The sequence below is a fragment of the Malania oleifera genome, chromosome 4 (assembly GCF_029873635.1).
Source record: "Malania oleifera isolate guangnan ecotype guangnan chromosome 4, ASM2987363v1, whole genome shotgun sequence".
Classification (NCBI taxonomy): Eukaryota; Viridiplantae; Streptophyta; class Magnoliopsida; order Santalales; family Ximeniaceae; genus Malania; species Malania oleifera.
Genome location: NC_080420.1, coordinates 26,821,328 through 26,846,170, shown reverse-complemented (window position 1 = coordinate 26,846,170; position 24,843 = coordinate 26,821,328). Strand labels below are relative to the sequence as shown.

At 36.4% G+C, this 24,843-nt stretch overlaps 1 protein-coding gene across 1 annotated transcript in view; it reads left to right on the top strand.

Moving 5' to 3' along the window:
- Positions 1-225: 225 nt before the first annotated feature.
- LOC131153102 (receptor-like protein 4) overlaps positions 226-24,843 on the top strand; it is a 51,943-nt gene continuing 27,325 nt past the window's right edge. The window contains exons 1-4 of the mRNA XM_058105152.1: positions 226-521; positions 666-1,700; positions 2,189-2,336; positions 18,766-18,837. Coding sequence (XP_057961135.1) covers positions 416-521; positions 666-1,700; positions 2,189-2,336; positions 18,766-18,837 — 1,361 coding nt within the window. The 5' untranslated portion in view covers positions 226-415. The remainder of the gene's footprint in view (positions 522-665; positions 1,701-2,188; positions 2,337-18,765; positions 18,838-24,843) is intronic.

Here is a 24,843-nt window from a genome sequence, read left to right as displayed (position 1 = left end):
CTAAAATAAATAGTCAAAGAATGATAAAATTTCACCTACCTCAAAGCCAAATCTCCCCAGCCCCATTTCAAAAAGGGAAGAAGGACTTATAATGTGCTAATCACTTAATTAGCACTGAGCAGAAAAAAAAGTGATATTTGTGTTGTGTTGAGTCCGTTGACATCGCAGGACAGGGGCGGTGGGCCCATGTGCTTAGGTCTATTTCCATTTCCAAGTTTGGAACCATTTGCCTGAAGCAAGCCCCTACGCTTTGTTACGTTTCTCGCCACAGCTCCCCGCCAATCTCGCCATCCGTTTCTCCGCTCTTCATCTCTCTCTCTCGCTCTCTCTCCATTTCCCCCGCTCCATACAAAACACAAGAAGAAATATATCTCAATGTCTTGACTACATTCCCCAAGACCATCGCCACTGAACCATGTCCCTCCTCTTCCTCCTCTCCCTCTCCCTCCCCCTCCTCCTCTCCTCCTCCTCCTCCTCTCCCTCCATCACCCCCGGCGCCGGCGCCGGCGCCTACCCCTTCGGTGAGCTCCACCTCTCTTTCTCTCTCTCTCTCTCTCACTCACACACACACACACACACACACAACACGCACGCACGCGCGCATTTGGTCTTAATTAACTTCAGCTGTTACTAGCAGCGCATTCTCTCACTCCTTGCACTTGCAGACACTGCTTACCACATAGACTGCGGCGGTTCTACCACCACCATCGACCAGTTCAACACGACCTGGCTCTACGACCGCAACTTCACCGGCGGCGTCACCGGCTTGGTCTCCGAGCCCCTCCGCTTCCACAGCCTCCACGAGAAGACCCTCCGCGTTTTTCCTATTTCCTTTGGCAAGAAGAACTGCTACATCGTCAATCTCCCCAACGGTCGCTACTTGTTCCGCACTTTCACTGTCTACGACAACTATGACGCCAAGCGCCACTCCCCCAGCTTCGAGGTCTCCGTCGAGGGTACCGTCGTCTTCAGCTGGCGCTCCCCGTGGAATGAGGAAGTCAGCCGCGACGGCGCCTACTCCGATCTCTTTGCCTTCGTCAAAGACGGCGAAGCGGACGTGTGCTTTTACAGCATTGCCACCGATCCCCCGATAATCGGGTCTCTCGAGATTGTGCAGGTCGATCCGTTGTCGTACGATTCGGCTTCGGTCGGTGATAATTATCTTTTGGTCGATTATGGCCGATTGTCGTGTGGGTCTAATCAATGGGGTCCAGGGTTTACCAAGGACACCGATTTGTTCGGCCGATCTTGGCAATCCGATTCCGCTTTCCGTTCAACGAATTCTAAAGGGGTCAAGGCGGTGTCGACTGTGAAAAAGATAAGCGGTACGAATCAAGCACCGAATTATTTTCCGATGAAATTGTACCAGACTGCGGTTACCGGAGAATTGGAGTACGAATTGCAGGTGGATGCGAAGTTGGATTACTTGGTGTGGCTTCATTTTGCTGAGATTGATGAGAGCGTGAATCGGGCTGGGCAGCGAGTGTTTGATGTGATGATCAATGAGAAGAATGTGAGTAGGGTTGATATAGTCAAGCAGGTTGGTAGTTTTGCTGCATTTAGTTGGCATTACACGGTGAAGAATTTGAGTAGCACCATGTTGAGTGTGAAACTTGTGCGAGTTGTCGGTGTCCCATTGGTTAGTGGGCTTGAGAACTACGCGCTGGTTCCTGCTGATCCTTCAACGGTTCCTGAGCAAGGTATCTTGATTTTTGATGATGATGATGTTATTTTGAAATCATGCCCATTTTTGTAACCTGTGTTTACTTTCTTTGATTAGAATTGTAAATAGAAACTGAATGGGTGCGATTTTCCAGTGGTTGACCTATATTGGCTTAGAAAGGAGTAGGAGAGGTTGGGCATCTTTGCACTACATTTTTTTGTTTATTTTGCAAAAAATAGTTGTGGCAATATCTCTCAGACAGCCTTATTTTTCCGAGGACAAAATTTTCAAATTTCATTTTATAACAACCTAAAATAATGATGTGTTTCTAAAATCTATTATTTTTTATTTTTTATTTTTAAATTTCTTGGAAATTTCACACATGCCAATGATGCCATGTACAAAATGAAGTAGAAAAGGCCTTGGGAAGAATTTGCTTTTTATTTTTTATTTTTTATTTCTTCATTTTCCTTTCTTTTTGCCCCTCTATGATGTATGGTTGAATAATGGACAGTTTCTGTGCAGTGGTAGCTATGAGAGCATTAAAAGAGTCACTTCGCATCCCTGATAGAATGGGTTGGAATGGTGATCCTTGTGCTCCTACTATTTGGGATGCTTGGGAGGGGGTTACTTGTCATATTAACAATGAATCTGCTCTTGTTGTCTCACAAATGTAAGTCAAGTTCCACTTGTTTTTACTTTACATGTGTTTGGTGGCTAGGTTCTCATAGTATGGAATATCATGGGGTGGCTACCTTGTGTATTGGTTTGGCTATATAATATGAAAAAAAAAAATGGTAATTAAATGGAATTATTTTCTAGTTAAGCATTACAATGACATGTGGGTGATGGTAATTATGTAATTGAGCAATTTCTATAGTGGAAACCCAATTAGGTAAATGAGGAAATGCAGCCAATGTTTCATAGTTTTAAACAATTCCTTGCTATTGTATTTAGTTTTGAGTCAAATAGGAATGTCATTCTACAAGTAGCAGCGAGCCATGATCACATAGTTTTCAAATTTAATATGTGGTCCATGGTGTAGTTTTCAAATTTGAGATGTGGTCCATGGTGTAGAAAATGACAGATAGGGAAAAGAAGCCTACTAGACTGCTTACTTTAGAAATAAACGCTAGTAATTAGTTATTAAAATACTAGAAAAACCTTAGACAAATCAAATCTCTTTGCATCCTAGCAATTGTGAAAGAGAGCCATATTAAATCCCAATCCACAAAGCTTGCCCTTCTCCACCTCAAAAGTAGCCCACTCAGTACTCCCCCTCAGAAGGCGTTCCAATTAGGATACTTGGTCATTAGATAAGGGACTCCACTCCAAACCGTCTAGCATAGGACTAAAAAAAATCCTCAAGTAAAGATTTTTCCAAAAAGAATTCATAATCTCTTCCACAACCAAGCTGGGTTCTCTAATAATCTTCCATCTTTGAAATTCCTACTCTTTGATCAAATTCCTCCTTCTCTTCTTGGTAGCCAACCTATGAAAGAATCTAGAATTACAATCACCTTCCTAACCACTTAAATTTATTTATTTTTGTTGGAAAAATGTATAGATTAATCTATCTATTTTAGATGCAATCAAATCAACAAGATTTTATATCAAATAAATAAGAATTAAAATAAATTAGTGGAGCTTGGCCTGTGAGTCACAGGATAACTGCTGTCCTAAAGATGGTATTGCCTCCTTATGTGCAGGTGATATTGGTAAACATCATCTCCAAGATAAAGCCTAGGTTTGCTTGCAACTGTCTTATTCCATAAGTATGTTAACAATGAGATGGGGCGACCAGTTCAAATAGATGCGTAAATATAAATAATATAGAATATAAAGTCAATAGATAATAGATAAGAAGAAGAGAGGAGATGACATTATGTATGTATGTTCTTATGTGACACTATTTCTTAATATAGAGACGCAAACACCTTTTCGTGAAAGGAAATTTCTTGAAAGACACCTATTATGAATAGGTATCTCTTATGAAAAGAGAACACTTTAATAATACCTATTAGAATAAGTGCCTTTAGAGAGTAAGAATAATTACTATCTATGGATAGGTATGTCTAATACTTATTCGAAGAGGTGCTTCTTATTGAATATAGATAAAAAATGTAAAAATAAAATATGGGTAATTTTGAGAAGTTTTCCGACTTATCTAAAATTTCCAACATTTATGCCCCCAACATCTAACGTCCTTTAAAATCAAAGCCTCCAACTCATTTTTGAGAGAGATGCATTTCTCCACCTCCACCTTACTAAAATCCCTCAAATTCTTTTTCCTGTCAAACAATCAATATCATACAAAGTACTAGCTTTCTCAACTTTGATATTCCTAAAAATATCAATATTCCACTTTTTAAAGACTTTCAAGTGTTTCAACTTCTTCATGAATATGAAACTTCCCATTCCCTCTTAGAACAATCATTCCATGTATTTGTGACCAAAGCATGAAAAGAGTGATGATCTAACCACATATTCTCTGAACAAAATAGGGTAGGACCCCACTTGTTTTACTAAACTCCTAAAATATAGGAAAATGATCATACATTGGTCTATCACCTCGTGGAAGAGATTTGAAAGTTTGTCCTCCTGGTCACAAAAAAGGGAATCTACCCAAGTAGCTCACAATTGATTGCTCCCTTCCAACTGGATAAGAAAATAAAGCATTCTCTGAAAGTAGATCCCTCAAATAACAATTCCTAGTAAAACTGTCAAAATTGTACATACTTGAGGTGAATGTAGCACCCCCTTTCGTTCTTCAAGAAGCATGTCTGTATTAAAATCATCTCCTAAAATCCACTTAGGGAACAAAAACCATATGTCGTCTACAACTCATCCCAAAGGTAAGAACAAAGAGTTGGTCTAGGACCAAAAACACCACCACTGAGATCTCCCATTAACTTATAGTACGAAAGATAATGAAAAGAAGCCTATTAGACAATCTACTCTTGAAGTACAATGTGTATCCCAAACAATGAGCATCACCTTTACTGCCTCCCTGAAGGGGAGGAGTTCACAATCCTTAAACCCTACCTTATAAATGCTTCTACCAACACCCCTATCCACATGATGAAGCTAGTTTCTTGGGGGAAAAAAACAGTACTATGAGAAAACCTAGACAACACCTTTCTAACTTACCCTCTTCTCAAATTGCCTGAGACTCAAATGTCTGAATTGATGATCCTCATAGCTTAACCATTTTTGCAACCAGCTCTTTCCATCCTCATAATTAACATTAGACACCAAGTCATTTATCTTTAGTAAAACTCTTTCTTTCTTCTAGTATGATTTAGAAGTAACTGTCACCCTAATATGTTGCCGCAAAAGACTAACTAACTTTATTCTGTACCCTAAACAAGTGCCTTTTGGTCTCTGTTGTATCTCCCACCCCCTAAAGGGTTAAGGGAAATGATCTTCCTCTCATCAATTACATTCTTTTGGCACAATGATAATTCAGTAAATTTAGACAAGTATTTTGGAATGGGTAGAATACCTGTGTGGAGATTGAAGTGATCTTATGACTCCTCAGCCAGCTCCTTCATAGGGCTGATAAGAAGCTGGTTGCTGATCAAAATGGGATGATAGCTAAGGACCCCTTCTCAATCAAGCATATGCTGGATTCACATCATCCTTCATACAAAAAAAGACCAACCTGTCCCTTTGGCATAGTATGATTAGAAGTAAATATGTTTTGGGTGAGAATGGGTGGGTTACAAATGCTAGTTAGCGGTGTTCGTTGGAGAGCCCATAGAGATCTATTTCTTAAATTTATCCCTTGTTTACTCCTCATGTTAAATTTATGGTGAGAAGGGGTCCATGGATTTGATTTTTGGAAAAGATCCATGGTTAGGGAATGATGTTCTAGCCACCTCTTTTCCTCATCTCTTTTGTCTGAGCTCAGGGCAAGATAGTATGATTTCCTTCTTTGTGGTTGACTCGGGGCCCTCTGGTTTCTTGGAAACTTTTATTTCAGAAGATCTATCTCTTAACAATAGAGAGTTGTTGGAACTTTTATCCTTGTTGTTATTGAACAATTGTCATCTTTTTTCAACTAGGGATACTTGGTCTTGGGTGATGGATCATTTGGGGGTGTATTCTTGTAAATATTTTTTTTGAGTTTTTGATCTGTTCCAATTCTTGTTTTCCCTATATTCATTTCTTTGGAAGGTCAAAGCTCCCCTAAAAATTAAGGCTTTCATTTGGTTGATTGTGCCAGCTTAATAAAATCAATACTAATAACTTGTTGCAGATTAGGAGACCTTTGAAGGCCTTACCTCCAGATGTTTGTGTGCTATGTTATTTGAATTTTAAAATGGCTCTTCATCTATTTTAACACTCTGATTATGCTTGGAGGATCTGAAATAAATTAGTTGGCGTGATGGGAGAATCTTGGATCTGCCTAGCATCAGTGGAGGAATTGTTGTTTATTTCTTTTGAGGGGTTTGGTCATGGTTTTAAATCGCAGTAGCGGTAGGTTAATGTAACGGTAACAAATGTAACGGAAGCCGGAGTAGCGGATGTTACATAATGGGAAGCGGGTGTAATGGCTGTGAATTTTTTTAAAGCACGCACAACCTTGTGCATATTAGCGTACTTGCATGTTTTAAGCTTTTAACCTTTCTTAGAAAGAGTTTTAGTGTATTTTGGATCCTTTAGTTCGAGTAATTAAGTTATTTGGTAAGGGCAACAAGTTTACATTTGTTTTAAACCACCATTGATAGAAAAATTGCGTGTGTGCGTATTTATACTTCTCATTGTTCTTATTTGTGATAAATTCTTATGTGCGCTAAATTAATTAATAAAATACAATACATTATACACTCCATTTATCTATTAGACACATAAGACATACGAATAATATAGATATAAAATAGCTAGAAAAGAAAGAAGGCTGAAGATGAAAAATATAGAACATAAATATTACATTACTAATATTATCAAAATTAAATTTTCCTAAGAAGTTAGTATTTTCAAATTGTTAATTAAAGCATCTCTTGCGAGTATTTAAAGAAATAGTAAATTTCGTATCATTGTCATCCTCATTATAATATTTTCCCCCTCTCGCCACATGGTATATTGAGAATGATTTATGAAAGAGAGGGAAAAAGTGAGAAGAAAAAGTAAAAAACAAAATAAATTTTTTGGTGTAACAGTCCTGTAGCGGTTACGTAACGGCTGTAGCGGCTTTTACGTAACGGCTGTAGCGGCCTTTATGTAACGGCCGTAGTGGCCTTTACGTAACAGTTGCAGTCCATAATGGCGGCTACAGCCGTGATTTTTCTTCCCACTGATTTCGCGGTGTGTAACGGTATCAGTAACCCAAAAAACCGTTACGTAACGGTCGCGACCGTTATTTAAAACCATGGGTTTGGTAGAAGGAAGGAGAGGGTTGCACTTTGGAAATGCAGTACTTTTGCTGTGTTGTGGGGATTATGGTTGGAGCGTAATGCGTGGATTTTTTTAGGGAGAAAATTGAATTGGAAGTTGGTGTGGGAGAAGGTTCATTACGTGGCCTCTTTATGGTGTGTTGGTTTCGGTTGCTTTAAAGGAGTTAGCTTTTCGGAGGTTTAGCCAGAATGGAGGAATTTTCTGCTCTGAATATTATTTTCTGCTCTGGATTATTCTAGAATTTTGACGGAAGAAGTCTTTTTCTCCTTGTAAATTCTTCTATTATCATTGAGGTTATGTTTGGTTGGTAGAATGCCTATTCTCAGGAATAAATTAGTTTTAGTAGGTTAATTACAATTAGTTATATAAGAAGTTATGTTGTTACTATAAAACAAATAAAAATGTGAAACATTTTATGAGTCCATAATAAGGAATAGACAAGGAATAATGATGCAGGGGCAGCATCAAGGTTCTATGGCCATGGAGAAATTAGAAGAGGAGGAAGGTGAAGGGAGGAGAGAGGAGATACCAGGGGGGAACTCACGTTCACTTCAGTTCACATTCATCAACAACTGCCTACAACATGGTTTTCATACACTATTTATAAGAAAGGCTATTTTACATGAAATTGCACTTAAACCCCTAAAACAACATTACGTTACAAATATACACCTACTTTACACAAATAATACAAACAACCCCCAAATACACATAATCCTATACTAATTAATATTGAACAGATAGTAACTTACTAATCACATGTAATAAATTGCTAACTTAACTCCACAATTCCTTAACCCAATGCTTCTTAATTATTTTCCAGCAAGGATCTTCGCAAGGTCTTACTTCTTGTCCTACATCAACTCTCCCCCAGTTAGAAAAAAATTGGCCTCGAATTTTGAAATGTTGGAGGATCAAAAGGGAGAATCAAACTTGGACTTTTAGAAAGCTAACACTTGAATGAGGCAAGAAACCATGTTCCATTGGCGGCACCATAAACTTGACTTGAGAATCAACATCAATGAACTCATTAGGGATGAAAAACTCTACAATAGGAATATTTGGAGGACTTTAGATGTCTTCAAACACATAAAATTCCTTCCTTGTATTGTCTTCAAGCTGAGTATTTATGACTGATTCTTTGTCTTGATTCCTTGGTATAGCGGACTTCAAAATGATTTTCTTCCAATTATAGTGAAAGACATGTGTTCTCACGTCCTTAAGTCACACCTAAATCATCCAACCCAGGAGAACCAAGTACATAGCCAATCTTCATAGCTAGGATAGAACACCAAACATTAGCCAAATATTCACCCATTTGGATGGGAACCAAACATTTTTCATAAACATGTACAATAGAGTTATTAACCCAAGATATCATATAAGGCATTGGGTGAGGTTCCAGGTGAAGCTGCATACAAATGACCTCATTTATAAAAACCACATTCTTTGGGCATTTTCCATTAATGATGATTCTGCAAACCTTTTCTCCACACTTGAGAAAGGTTTTGAAGAGCTTGAAATTGTGCCCAATGTATGATAAATGGCATTTCTTTGGCCTATCATTTGTCACCATGTTGCTGAATTTATGCATATACATATGCTGCATCTATATATCACAACCCTTTAACACAATTTCCTGCAAGCCTTACTCCCAATTTCTCAAAAAAAAAAAAAAAAAAAAAAATCTTTAATTCACCTTGATATTGATTGTTTGGCTGAAATGAAAAAAAATCACGAAGAAAACTCACAATTGCAGTAACAAAATATGATTTTTAATGCTTCCAGTGACAATTTCTAGGGTTCCATGCCAAATTATCACCTCTGCATGCATTATGTCGAGTCCATAGGCAAAATCATCTCCTTGCAGATCAAAATTTCATTGAGAAAGCCCAAAATATTGGGGCCGGGCAGTTTTCGTGAGACTGGTAATTGCAGAAAACTGTGGAAGTGTCCTAGTCGCAGGTTGCCGGTGTGTGGGGCGTGTGCGCTGCGAGTGAGGCACCTCTGGTGATGAAACTTGGGTCGAGGGGATATCAGGGGATGAGGAGTTTATTGGTGGTGGATGTGTTATGAGAAAAGCATAGGAGATAAAGAGTTTTCGAAGTGCTGATGGCTGCAGAAGTTATGGCCGGCGCGTGGGGGTCCTCCGGTGGTCAGATGGCGATAAAATTTTGAAGGGAAGGGTTTCGGGGGCTTCTGTTTTTGGTGTTGTTGCACGACGATAACTGGGAAGTGGAGTTTGAGATTTAGGGATACACTGGAATTTCTGAAAAGTTCAGAAACTGCAGAATTTAAACTGAAATTCAGAAATATGCATACATACATACATAGATACATATATATATATATATATACATACATATATATATATATATATATTGAGAGAGAGAGAGAGAGAGAGCTGGGCAGTTCTTCGTTAGACTGGAAATTGCTGAAAACTGTGGAAGTATCCTAGTTGCAGGTTGCCGGCGCGTGGGGCGTGTGCGCTGCGAGTGAGGCATCTCTGGTGATGAAACTTGGGTCGAGGGGATATCAGGGGATGAGGAGTTTATTGGTGGTGGAGGTGTTATGAGAAAAGCATAGGAGATGAGAGCTTTCAAAGTGCCGACGGCCGCAGAAATTTTGGCCGGCGCGTGGGGGTCCTCCGGTGGTCAGATGGCGATAAAATCTTGAGGGGAAGGGTTTCGGCGGGTTCTGTTTTTGGTGGTGTTGCAGGATGATCACTGGGAAGTGGTTTTTGAGATTTGGGGATACACTGGAATTTCTGAAAAGTAAAGAAACTGCACATTTATACTTAATTTCTGAAATAGAGGTGTGTGTGTGTGTGTGTGTGGGAGGTTGGAGGAGTTGCTGGACAGAAACAGCCAGGCACTGCCAAGAGACAGCCACAGAGTTCAGAAATGAGAAACCACAGAATTCAGAAATGAGAAAGAGAGTTGAGGGAGTTACGGAAAAGAAAAGAAGAAGATGGGTGTGTGTGGGTGGTTGGAGGAGTTGCTGGACAGAAACAGCCAGGAACTGCCAAGAGACAGCCACAGAATTCAGAAGTGAGAGAGAGTTGAGTGAGTGAGTGAGTGTGTGTGTGTGTGGGAGGTTGGAGGAGTTGCTGGACAGATGGGAGAGAAAAGAAAAAGATGGGAGGTTGGAGGAATTGCTGTACAGAAACTGCCAACAGACAGCCACAGAATTCAGAAATGAGAAAGAGAGTTGAGAGAGTTATGGGAGAGAATTAAAGAGAAGAAGAAGAAGAGAAGGAGAAGAGAAACAGAGAAGAAGCAAGAGGGCAGAAGGCTGTTGGGCAGAAAAGGATTAGGGACAAAGCAGGAGATCAGAACAGAAAACTAGAGAACAAGAAGAGAAGAAAGAAGAAGCAGCAGCAGAGAGGGAGCAGAAATTACAGAGAAAAGGAGAGAAGGAAAGAAGAAGAAGAGGAGGAGAAGCAGCAGCAGGGAGGGAGGGAGAAGTTACAGAACAGAGGAGGTGAAGGAAAGAAGAATTTGCAGCAGAGGGAGATAGAAGTTGCAGAACAGTGGGGGAAAGGAAGAAGAGAAGAAGAGGGGTGAAGAAGAAGATTGAAAAGAAAAGATGGGGAAATTGAAAGAGAAGAAAGAGATCGTGGTTGGGCTCTGATACCGAGTGATGCAGGAACAGCGTCAAAGTTTTGCAGCCATGGAGAAATTAGAAGGGGAGGAGGAAGGGGGAGGAGCCTACAACATGGCTTTCATACACTATTTATAAGAAAGCCTCTTTTACATGAAATTACACTTAAACCCCTAAAACAATATTACATTACAAATATTACAAACAACCCCAAAATACACATAATCCTATACTAATTAATACTTAACACAGATAATAAACAACTAATCACACACAATAAAGTACTAACTTAACCCACAATTCCTTAACCCAACTCATCTTAATTATTTTCTAGTGAGGATCTTCCCAAGGTCCTACTTCTTGTCCTACATCACTATTCCCAAATTTTACCATGGGGTTATCTATTCCTTTCTTATTACATGTTGAATGAAATAATTAGGAATATACAAGGAATAACTATTCCCCTGATTCCTAAAATTGAAACTATATTCCATTTAATTCCAAGAAATAACTATTCCACTGAACCAAATGAGCCGTGAATCTCTTCTTTTGTTATCCTTCTGTCGTTGGTTGCATCTATTTTGAGTCCATCAATGATTTTTGATCCCACCTCATGTTTTGATCCTCCAGTTCCTTTTGTTATCTTTCTCCAAAAATCTTTAGCTCATCAAAATCCATCAGATACATACAAAGATAAACAATTGAGGGCTTATGAACGATAGAAAGCAAGCATAGACATCACTACCCAAGGTCTTAAATTTTGATTTTGATTCAGATTTCGAAACTGCAAAAGTACTGAAATTTCAATGGAAATTTTCAATTTCAATGTCAATTTCGATTTGGATTTGCAAAAAATAATGGAAAGCAATAGTAAAGCATGGAATTCTTTTTTGAAACTTTATAAATGATTAATAGACATGGAAAAGTTGTAATATGATATGTGTATCAAACATATTTGTAAGATAATGTGCAAACATATTCAGTTAATACAAATGAAATTCGTAAATCATTTAAATATTATTTATTGTACAAATAATGATTATTTAGAATGAATGGTTAAATAAAATGTTGTTGTAAGTTTTTATATATATATCAAAAGCCCTCGTAATAATCTTTTATTTCGATAAAAAAACAAAATAAATTAAGTGAGAAATTTCACTTCACTCCTAAATCTCTCATTTTAATTCCAAGGAAATTTCATTCTATAATTAAAATTTTGACAAGTTTCACTACAATTTCGGGATTTCAATAAATTTTGAATGATACGTTTACATTTCAACAAAAATTATGTAAGAGGGAAATTGGCTGCCATTTCAATTTCGTGGGTGACGGAAACCAGAAATTTCGACAAAAATTTTGACAATTTCGTTGAAATTTAAGACCATGTCACTACCACCATGCAGCTGCCCCTTCTGCCTATCACTATTTTGAATTTTGATTTTGGAGATCCATCCCAGTGTGACTTGGATTTGCTTATTGCTCTCTACAAAGGTACTTGAACATATGTGTGGTCCTTCGTTATCATATTTCTTATTATGTTTCAATTCTTCACCTTTCTAGTCTTTGCCTTGTTTATTTCCTCTATTTCTATTCCTTCCTTGCATGTTGAAGCGCTTTCCAACCTAAGGTGGAAGCATGCAATGGATGTAGAAAAATGGATGCTTTGACCACATGAGGGACATGAGACTTGGTAGATCTTCCTCTCGATAAGGAGTTGGTTAGGTGTTCTTGGGTATACACTATTAAATATCTTCTTGATGGCTTTGTTGAACAAATTAAGGCTCGATTGGTTGCCAAAGGGTACACCCAAACACATGGTATTGATTATTTTGAGACCTCTCGTTGCTTGACTAAACTTTATTCGTGTGTTGATCTTGTTGACACTTAATTTTGATTGGTCCTTATGCTAGTTGGATGTGAAGAATGCCTTTTTATATGGAGATTTGCAGGAAGGGGTATACATGGAGCAACCTCTTGGGTATGTTGCTTGGGGGGAGGATGGTATGGTGTGTTGGTTGCATGAGGGCAATTGTTGTCCTAAACAGTCTCCTTGAGCTTGGTTTGGCAAATTTAGTGTGATGGTCTCTACATTTGGCTTCATCTAGTGCTATTCTAATCATTCGGTGTTTGTCTGCAAAACAAAGGCAGGTGTGGTACTTCTAGTAGTTTATGTTAATGATATTATAACCACTGGTAGTGATCAAAGCAGGATTGCAAATGTTAAGTGGTGGCTTTAAGCTAAATTTCAAATCAAGGACTTGAGTACTCTGCTTTCTTGGTATTGAGATTGTATGGTGTAGGAAAGGGTTGAGTCTCTCTCAATGAAAATATACCTTGGGACTTGCTAGTGAGATTGGTTTGTTAGGAGCTAAACAAACTGATACTCCTATGGACCCTAACATGAAGCTGTTTATGGATGTTGGACCAGAATTTGAGGACAAGCTTTGATATAGGTAGTTGGTTGGCAAGTTGATCTACTTGATTGTCGCTAGACCTAAGATATCTTTTGTATTAGGGGGTGGTGAGTCAATTTATGAAAAATCCCAAACAACCACATGGGGATGCTGTTTGTAGGATTTGTGGTACCTCAAAGGCTCTCTTGGCAATGGTTTGATATATAAATGTAATTAAAATAATGAGATCATGGAATACTCTGATGCAAATTGAGCTGGCTCTGTTGATGATCGAAGGCCTACTACTGGATATTGTACGTTCGTGGGAGGTAATGCTGTTACTTGTCATAGCAAGAAACAAACTACTATTGCCAGATCTAGTGTTGAAGCACAATACTGAGCCATGATTCATATTGTGAATGAGCTTATGAGGCTAAAATTTCTTATGTCAGAGATGGGATTTTTGGTAATGAAGCCAATGGATATGGTGATTTGTGATAATCAAGCTGCCATATATATCGCTAGCAACCCAGTATTCCGTGAGAGGACAAAGCACATTGAAGTTGATTGTCATTTTGTGAGGGATGCTGTATTGAAGAAGGTCTTGTGGATCAGTTAGGCAATGCTTTCACAAAGCCTTTATTTAAGCTTGCCTAGTCTAGTGGTAGTATCAAGCTGGGGTTAGGTGATATTTATACACCTCCAGCTTGAGGGGGAATGCTAGAAGAGAATAGGTTATTTCAGCAATTAAGTTGTGAGCGGGGTTTTTTTTTGTCCTAAAGAATTTTATAATTATTAACATATAAGAAGGCATACCTGGACCTTTACATAACTCTCCATATCCTGCCACCTCCTCCTTTCTCTTACTTATTTGTTCCTTGATTTTTTTTCTTCTCTCCTTGATCTCTAACTTTACAAAAATTAAAAAGGAAAAACTTATATGCACAACTCCACAGATTCCTTATTTTCCACCTTCTTAAAAAAAGTCTTGAAAAATTTAAAAATAAGTTGATATTTTTGTAATTCTTTGGAAAACAAAATATGGAAAATGGAAAATGTTTTTGAGAAGGTATAATTCCGAGAGGGGGGGGGGGGGTGAATTGGGTTTATTAAAATTTCTTTAAAATTTTTGTTCTAAAATTCCTTGATTTAAGAATTAACCCAACGAATTAATATTCAACAATCACACAATCACAATGATATTGATTTGCAACCCTACAGGCACAGCCAACAATACTTTTAAGTTATGTCAACGAAGATCACTTTGAATAAAATCTTAGAATATTCAAAATCTAAATTTTCTTTTAATCAATGACCAGTCAGAATAAATATTTTCAGAGATTTGATTTTACAAGACCTGAAACTTTCCTTTATTTGATAGAGAAAGATTAATTTCAGCAGTGTAGTAAAATCGATATTCAAGAATACTTCTGAATTTGTCAAACCACTTAATGACCAAATAATGATAACCAATATGTCTCTTGGTTTTAAATATGAAACAAATTCAATAATTCAGTGAGCTTCAAAATTTGATAATCTGATTTTTTAATCAATCAATCAATATAGTATGCTGATTTCAAATATGGATCAAAGTAAGAAACTTCAGCATCTCTCAATATTTAGCAAGTGTTAAATAATCATACACGTAGGTTATATGTTTGCAAAAAATTAAAGAGAGTAGGGAGAAGAGCTGAAGGCCGTATTTTTTACAAGGTTCGGCCAGCGGCCTACGTTCTTGCCCCAAGCAACCGCTATGAAGATTTTCCTTTCCAACTTCTTTACAGGCCAAGTTACAACCTCTCCGTATCAGGTGGAGACCCCTCTTTAATAAGAATGGCCCTTCCTATTAGCCAACGATTCAATAACCCTGAATCATCAAAAAATAACAGGACTCTCAACAAGAGCAGATTAGTACAGTTGAATACCAATATACTTCAATGAATAATCAATATAAAAAGATGAAGCTCGAGTAAATATCACTGAGGTTCTTTCTTAGATTGAAAATTTCAGTGAAGATCAAAGAATTGTGAGCTTTTATCAGCAAGAACACAATAGGTACTTCAGCAAAAATATTAGTAAGATTGCTTTGAAGAGTAGAAAAAATTTAGATTGATTGCTGCTTGTAGGTATATTTGATCTTTAGGTTTACCATGTATTTATAGTTAGAAAAAGTTAATTTCGTATTCCCCAAGTTTCTTAGAGTGTTTCCCAAGTTTTCACAAGGTTTGGGGACCAAGCAATCCAATTTGGAAACTTTCCTTCGTTGTTTTAATTTGAAAATTATGAAGTTCAGTCGACTAAGACTATCGAGATCAGTCACTTGATCTTTTATAGAACGACAAATTTTGAAAGTCAATGCAGTGTCAGTCCCCTGATCCTGAATGGTCATTCGCCTGAGCTTTTACAGTTCAGTATGTTTCAAAAGTCAGTACTGAGTCAGTCGCCTGAGCCTGAGAGATCAGTCGTCTGATTCTATTTTGTTTGTTCAATATTTTTCAGTATAAAAATGTCAGTCAACTGATGAAACATTATCAGTCGCCTGATCTTACAACTTTCAGAAATTTCCAAAAACTTTGATTTTAAATCTTTAATCTTTAATCTTGGAAAACTAAATTGAGTCTTTAAAACATTTTCCGAGGTTTTCAAAAATAGGTCTCTAAGTCCATAATGATTCCTAAGAACTTCAAACATTTATATTGAGATTTGCGAAGTACTTACATGAGACTTCTTAAGATTCTAACTTTCTAAAACGTTAAGTCTTCACGCTTTTTGCTTCCATTCTTTGAGTCTATCTTGTTTTCATTCTTCAATAGACTTTAAGCTTCATTAGATCTTCTATCTTTGAGTCCAAGCTTTTAATGAACTTCATCAAGCACTTGAGATCTTGAACCTTTTATTAAAACCACTTGAATCCTGAAACATCATCACTTAACCAAATATGTTAAGTTCCCTTGATTTGTTATCATTAAAATAAGATTCTTAAGCCTTGTTAGGCCAACAGTTTTATAACTAAATGGGCCCTAAAGTTCACTTAAAAATAAAAACTTTTATTTGGTCTTTGATGCTTGACAAAATCAACACCAATGACTTGCTTCATAAGAGAGGACCTAATAAGGCCCTGCTGCCTGATGTTTGTCTCCTTTCTTTGAGAATTGGGGATACTTGCTCACATTTGTTTCTTATTGCCCTTTGACTTGGCCGTTTGGAATAATTTATTTGGTATCTTTGTTGAAAATTGGGTTTGCTGTCCGCATTGAAGTCTTTTTGTATTAGTACATTAAGGGGTTTTGGCAAGGGAAAGGATAGGAAAGCTTTATGGTGGCGTACTGTTATGGTTATTTTTTGGTGTGTTTGGTTGGAGAGAAATGCTGTAATCTTCAAAGGTGTGGCTACCATTAACAATTTTCTTTGTAGTAGAATGGTTGATCTTGCATCACTGCAGGTGTCAGCAAGTGGTTTCTTTTGACATCTTGTGTCACTCAGCTTCGTTGAGACGTTTTCTGTTTTTCTGTGATCTTGTAGCTGGTTTTCATTTTTGTTAAAAAGAGGATTTCTTATTCTCCTTGCTCTATTTATGCCTTTTTTTGTTGTATATTCTTTTACTCTTCTGATACAATTCGTTGCTTGTGAAAAAAAAAAAAAAAAAAAAAAAATCCTTGGAGCTCCCCATACCTTAGACACATATCTGGAGACAAAGCTTTAGAAGGTGGTTTCCACCTTTGCAGCAGATTTTTGGTCTCAAGTCTTAACTCTATTAGGATCTACCAACCAAACAAATGCCTTTATCTAGAATGGACTTTAGCTTGTCATATGCCCGGAGAAAAAAGGGATTTAAACGGATAATTTCCAGAGGAATCCACACTCCAAATTCTGCCATCACTTTTACTGTAGACATAACTACCTTCCAGCACAATGAGCAGAGAGCAAGGCACCTCCAGCTCTTTATCATTCAGATCCCCTTCTAAAATGACAATCCCAAGAAGAAGAGTCATTCTCACGAATAAGGAAGGAGGAAATCACATCATTTTGATGAGAATAATGACAATACAATTGAGCAACGGGACACAATTAAACAACCACACCAACCCAAAAAAACACCCAAACATCTTCCCAAAATTGAATATGGTTACATCTAACCAATGGACACTTTGTTAAGAGGAAGAAATAAAGGATAAACCTATGAAATGAACCTTCAAGGACTCTTTGAAGAACCTCCAAGACTCAAATTACTGTCCCATCCTACCACAAATCTTTTAGCCAAAAGGGCATTATTTTTGACCCCAATGACCAAGAACCAACCCACTTCCTCCTTCGACCTACTCAACCCTTTCCACTTATCCAAATTATCTTTCCTCTTTCCTTCCGTTGTCCAAAGAAGATCCCTCACAATACTCTTAGGGGTCGTTTGATTCGTGGCATGAAAAATATTCCCATGGAATGACATTTCTAGGAGCCTCATTCCTAGGAAAAGGATGCCTGTCTCATGGAAATATTCTTGTTTGGTTTGCTCTGTAAGATTCTCAAGAATGTACACAGGATTCTCATGTCAACATTTGGTTCAACATGAGAATCTTGGTGGGTATTTTAAAAATATGACCATTTAACCCTTGACATTTGTAATAAATATACAAACTACAATTATATTTTTCAGCACAAAAACCTACTAAGAATGTGTACTTGTTTAAATCTATATCCTAAAATTTTCAACAACTATAAATTTAAAGCATTTAACACTTAATAATCGATGACCAAAATAATTGAGGGCAATGTAGTGTCCATATATTAACTATATATTAAATTTTTATAAAACAAAATTTTAAATCTAATAATAGAGCGATTAGAACGTGATTATATTATGTTATAACAGCATTATTGTCCAAAGGACAAAATAGCAAAGGCAATTTGGTCTAGAAAGTAGGATTTCCAAGGGAATAGGGTTCCCATGAAACTTACCCATGGGGGGAGGGGGGAATGGGATGCCCATCCTTCATGGGATTACTTGCATTCCAATATGCCCGCCATGTCAGATTCCCATGCTCAAACAAACGTAAGAATGAGATTTTATAAGCATTACACTCCTAGGAATGTTGAAAGATGCCAAGGAACAAACGCTCCCTTAAGCTTTTGCATTACCCTTCATTGAATCCTAAAAAAAAATTAAAAAAGGAATGGTTGGCAAGCAGGCTGTATAAGAGTAAATGTAAATTTTCTTTCAATTTAATAGGTATAATATGATGAGATAATGCCCCAAATTTTATTTTAGTTTTATCTGTATTATATGATTTCATAATGAACCAGAAGGATTGTGTAATTTTTCCCAACCTGCTTTAACTCTATGTATGATATATTCTTCAATTTTTCCTTTAGCTTGCATAACAAATTTACAATGGGTACTAGGTATTTCTTGACCATCGAGTTTAGTATTTTCGCTATTATTCCTCATAGAATGACTAAAATTACATTTCATATATTTTGTGTTGCTTTTCTTGAAGCTTCTATCTAAAACTTCTTCATAATTCCAACTTAGATCATACTGCAACTCTTGTTTCATCACTCAAGACAACGTGGTCTACAAACAACATACACAATGGAATCTTGTTAATTTCTTTTTATTTTTTTCATCTATTAGAGTTTCTCTTGCTTTCTTTTTTATGTTTTTTTTACGTCAACCATAGTTATTATGCATTATTTATGTATGCATTTCAGAGATCTTGGGAGTCAAGGATTGAAAGGGTATATAAGTGATCAGATATCTCTTTTGTCAAACTTGGTAAACCTGTAAGTATCATATGCCAATCTATGTTCGAGCGTCTTTTACATAAAATATATAGCTTCTCAATTTTGTAAGAATTTTTTCTTTTGTTACAGAAGGAAATAATGTTTTGAGATGTACTGCAAGGAAATGAACCAAAGAGATATCGATTTTTCTAGGGTGATTTATATTTTAGTAACTACTTTTATACTTGTCTTGTGCAAACTGGGGATGGTAGTTCTGCCAACCAGTTGGTTGTTAAGGTGTAGGTACAAATTAGATGTTTCTTTACATTATAATTGGTGTTTATTCCTTGTATATTCTTTTTGACATTTTTGATATTGTATTGACTATTCAACTTAATTCAATTTGTGAAGGCCTTATCCAAACTACTTGGTCTTGGCTTTGTCAATCCCTTTTCCTTTCTGGCTGCTATTTTCTATGTAGGGGCATATCTACCATTAAAGCCTTTTGTTTGCCTCATGTATGATTCATATAGGATGATAAAAATCATCATTTTTGTTTGTTGTTATTTTTCATTGTTCTCAGTTGTGCATGTGTTTAGTTTTGACTTGATCTTGTCATTTATGACTGTTGTATGAAGCAACAACAATCTAAGGCTTATTGCTTCCATGCTCAATGCAAAAAGATTTTGGCGTAAAGAGTCCCATAGTTGTCAAATTGAGATTCAAATCACGAATCAAAATATTATTTTTATGAATTGAGAATCAAAAATTGAATTGAATCATAGGATTTGATACACATTCTAAAAGTAGTTACAAGTTGCGTGTATATCTATCTGCAAAGAAAGTACATTTAAAAGTGAAATATATTCTTGAACATTGAATGATCATGTGCCCTAGTATACATTCATGCATATCTATGTATAGATATAAGGTATATATTTTATTAGAAAGTTAAAAAGTAAAAGTAGCCAAGGTCTTAAATTTCGATTTCGACTCAAATTTCGAAGCTCCAAAAGTACAGAAATTTTGATTTTGGTGTCAATTTCGATTTCGATTTGAAAAAATAACGGAAATTAGTAGTAAAGCTTGGAATTCTTTGTGAAACTTTAGAAATGGTTAACAAACATAATAATATATGTTTTAGGACTAATATTTTACAAATTAAATGCATCTATGTTTTGTATAAGGTGGAAAAGTTGTAAAATAGGATGTGTATCAAACATATTTGTTAGATAATGTCCATTTAAACATATTCAGTTAATACAAATAAAATTCATAAATTATTTAAATATTATTTATTATGCAAATAATGATAATTTAGATCATGAATGGTTAAATAAAATATCACTATAAGTATATTTTTCATATAATTTCAAAAGCACTTGTAATAATCTTTTGTTTTGATAAAATAAATAAAATAAATTAAGAGAGAAATTTCACTTCACTCTTAAATCTCTCATTTGAATTCTGACGAAATTTCATTGTATAGTCAAAATTTAGACAAGTTTCGCTAAAATTTAGAGATTTCAATAAATTTTGGATGATTTGTTGAGATTTTGATGAAAATTATACAAGACAGAAATTAACTGCCATTTCGATTTTGAGGGTGACAAAAATCGGACAGAAATTTTGACAATTTCGTGGAAATTTAAGACCATGAAAATAACTACCTTTTGAAATATATTTCTTATCCAAATTTTCTACATTTCCAAATAAACTATTCTTGATGATAACTTATTAAATGAAGACCTTTTAGTATTTTCAAACTCTTAAAAAAAATTTAGGAACAATCCTAATAAAATTTTAGAGCAATTCAAATGAGAGATAAATGTTAGTTGTGAATTTTTGAATTTTAAATAGTTGATTACTTGACTGGAGCCTATTGGATCTAGGTCAAACATGAATGCCTTTTGAATCATGAATCATAAGAATTGAATCCTGAATCGTGAGATTCAATGGTGAATGTTATGATTCATGGTTAATTCTAGCTTGCTTTGATTCCCCAACTAGACTCTTCATGCAAGGCTATTGACTGGAATTGAGGCGTATGGTCCAAATTGAGTGTCTCATGATTTTGACAGTTTTGCTTACAACAATCTTGGTAAAGCCTATTATATATGGGAATTCACGTCATTTATACTTTGTTCTTTGTGCTGGTCATGGCTTGATCCTTTACTTCATCACACCATGATGTCTATATGCTTGATTAAAACATGAAATCTATATCACAACATGAAATCTTCTCCTTTTGTAGATCCAACCTAATTGTATGGATCCGACGAATTGTTTGTCATTATTCACAACTTATGTCTGACATTAGTAGTTGATGGCGAGAGAGAGTGGTTGTCATTGAGGATCTTGCCTATTTAGCGGCCATATGCATCATTTCAGAAATAAACCAGATTTTGATTTGATTTATTTGTTTTTAGTAAAATTTTCATTTAGTAAAAATAAAATGTTTCCCTTTTTGTAATGTTTCCATTTGTTGAATTGGGAAAGTGCTTCCCTTTAGAGGCAGGTCGAAATATGAATTAAGAATTGGTTTGCAGTTAGGGTTTTGTGATCATGTGGTGCGTGCTTGTGCAGCTTTAGTAAGTTTGTGGGGATATATTAGGTATCCAAGGAACTTGAGCTTGCAATTTTGGATATCTTGTAGTCGATTTAAACCTGCTATTGTGTTTGGAGATTAGGGCTAACTTGAGGATTACATGATACCAGATCTATCTCGGAGTTTCCACGGATTGGACCTTCCCTTGGCAAGGACACCAAGGACTAAGTAGGGCAGTTTCCTTGCTAGGAACTAATGATGGGTGTTCGTCACAACCAATGTCTTACACCAGTAGAGTAGTTTGTAGATCTTGGGTAAATGATTCATGTCCAAGGGAATTCGAAGTATCCCAAGCTAGTACATTTGATGGAGTATTTGTAGTGTTATATTGTTTTTCTTTTCCTTTCTTTAATTTTTCGAATGTTGGATTAGTCATATGCATTTTAACATTTTGCTCTAGTTATTGACACATTAACTTTGAGAAGGATCAAAAGGTAAAGACAAATTTGATCTTTGAATTAAAAAATTGAAAATAAAACTCAGTTGATTACGATGGACTAAGATAAAAAGAAAATTGAGGTTGATGTAGTAACGTGGCCAAAAGTTGTGTTTTGGTTGCATGCAAGTTGTGTTTGTGTTGCCCGCTCAATCATCGAACAATTTCATGTTGTATTTTGTGTCTATTATAGCATTTGATGTTGTTTTGCTTCTTATTAACTTATCTATTATAGCATTCCATGAGAAAATAGTGTTTGTGATTTGATTTCTTTTGATTTGCAGCTGCATAATGTTCCATTTGTGACCTCATGATTTGTACTAATGTGTGAATATGTTCTTTCCTAATGTTTGATATAGAGTTGGTAATGGGGCAATTCATTTGTGTTTGGATCATTGGATTTGGGAGGTTCCTTTGGCTTGTATGTTCCATCGTCTTTTCAGTTATCTATTCTCCATGATACTCCTATTTCTGCTTTCATTTTTTCTTACATGAGGGTGGGCAGTCTTAGGGCTCTCATTTCATGAGGAAACCTTAGAAAGACAGATGAATGATTTTGCCATTCTGATTAATGCTCTCGATTCTCTTCATGTTCAGTTGGAGAGTGATAGAAAATTTGGAATTTAGGTTCTGTGGATGGTTCTTGTTAGTTTTTCTTTGCTTATTTGTTTCATGTTTTCAGTACTACCCTCTTTTTGAATTTAATTTTTTTTTAAAAATATTTGGAATGCTAAAATTCCTTCAAAGTTATAGCCATTTACTGATAAAAAAAAAAAAAAAAAATCCTTTTATATGAATGATGATCTTTTAGAAAATCAATACTGATGAATGACTTACTCTTGTAGTGAAGACTCAAGAAGGACTTCACCAGAAGTTTGTGTCCTTTGCATTTTGAGTGGAAACTTGTTCTCATTTCTTCTTACATTGCACCTTTTCTAGGAGGCTTTGGAGAGAGTTTGGAATTTCGGCAAAAATTGAGGGCCCATTTTTGTTGTGGAGAACAGTTTTCATTTTCCATTTTAGTTTTCCAAAAAAATTACAAAAAAGTTAGCAAAATTTTCATTGCTACGGCATTTGTTTGTTTTTTTTTTTTTTCCCATAATAAAGAAGAATGCATTAATAGAATAAGAATTTACAGCTAGGAGTGTAGACTTCTCCTTAACAAAGTCTGGAAAATCCAGAAAAAAAAACACAAAGGAACAACCTAATGACTAAAGATCAAAAGATAAAAGACCAGCGTGAAATAACACTCAGACACAACGCCAATCATGCGGAATATCAGAAAGCTCGCCCCCTTAATATTCCCTTGTCCCACACTCCAAAGAGAAGCCAAATACTGTATTTTTTCCCAAACCTGCAATTGAGATGACTTCTTCCCTAGAAAAATGTGCACATTACGCTCCATCCACAACCCCCAAGAGACTGCAAAAAAAGCACATTTCCAAAGTGCCGCCCTTTCCTTTTTCCTGCCAAATCCAGCAAAAGACACTGCAAAAAAAATCCTCCACTGTCTTAGAACTCACCCAACATTTGCCTAAAATACCAAATAACTTATTCCAAACACTCCAAGCATAGTCACAATGAATGAACAAATGCAATTAATATTCTGAACAATTAAAGAAGATAACACATATGTTTGGGGATATAGCCTTCAAAAGTCTCCTAACCTGCAGCAAGTTGTTGGTATTACTTCTATCAAGTGCAGCCAACCAGATAAAAGCCTTAATTTTAAAGGGGAATTTGGACTTCCAAATGGAGCTATAGAGAGGAAAAGATAAATTAGACCTGTTCAAAAAATAGCAAAAATATTTGTACGAATAAACCCCTGAAAGACCTAGAGACCAAGACTGCCTATCCTGCTCTAAAGAAAAACGACATTATTCAATACGACTAGCAAAGAGGATAGTTCTCCCATCTCCCTATCATTTAATGATCCACGGAAGTGGAAATCCCAAGAAGGCAAAGGACCACTTGGATCTACAACAAAAGAAGAAACAGGCGCATCCTACCCCGAGCTTAGGCGAAAGAGGCATGGAAAAGAGGCTGACAAAACTTCATTCCCCAACCAAGGGTCTTTCCAAAAATGGATGCTACTACCTCTTCCCACCAGGAATTTAATATGGGGAATGAAGAGGGGATTTCTTTAAGAAATAGCTTTGCACAGACTCACCGAAGAACATCTAAATCTCAAATTAGTATCCCACCCATTCTTGTCTAATCCATACTTGCTTTTAACAACCAAATGCCATAGGGAGGAATTCTCTAGTGTAAACCGTCAAGGCCATTTAGTCAAAAGAGCTGTGTTTTTTGACATTAGATTTCCAATACTCAAACCACCCTCCTGTTTAGACCTACCCACCACTTCACAACTAACCATCGACCACAAGAAATCCCTCCTTATCTTCTCAATCTAATTAGCAACCCTTGTCACAATCTTGAAAATCGAAAGAAAATATAGAGGGATACTAGAAAGAGAGGCTTGGATAAGAGTAATTCTACCACCAAGAAAAAAAAGAGCGCCTTCCACCCATCCAGTCTCTTAGAAACCCTTTCCACAATAAGATCCCAAAAGCTAGTAGATCTAGGGTTACCCCCCAAAGGAACCCCAAGGTAGGACAGTGGCCATTCTAAAACACTACACCCCTCCTCCATAGATATCTCCTTAACACTCTTGACAAACATATTAGCCATGATATTGCGATTTCCCATATTAATCTTAAGCCCAAAAACCTTAGTGAAAATGTGAAAGAGACCAAAAATAAAGAATGATTTATGGTCCTCTAGGAAAAAGATAGTATCATCGGCAAATTGAAGATGCGAAACCTTGACCCGCTCTCTCCCCACTTCCAAGCCTTTCACTAAACCCTCATCCATTGCCCTATCCACCATCCTGCTCAAAGAGTTAGCCACTAAAACCAACAAAAATGGGGAAAAAGGGTGACCTTGCCCCTTCTCATAGCCTTAAACCAAGATTTAGACTCGCCATTTACTAAGACTGAGTAGCTCACGTTATGCAAACAGC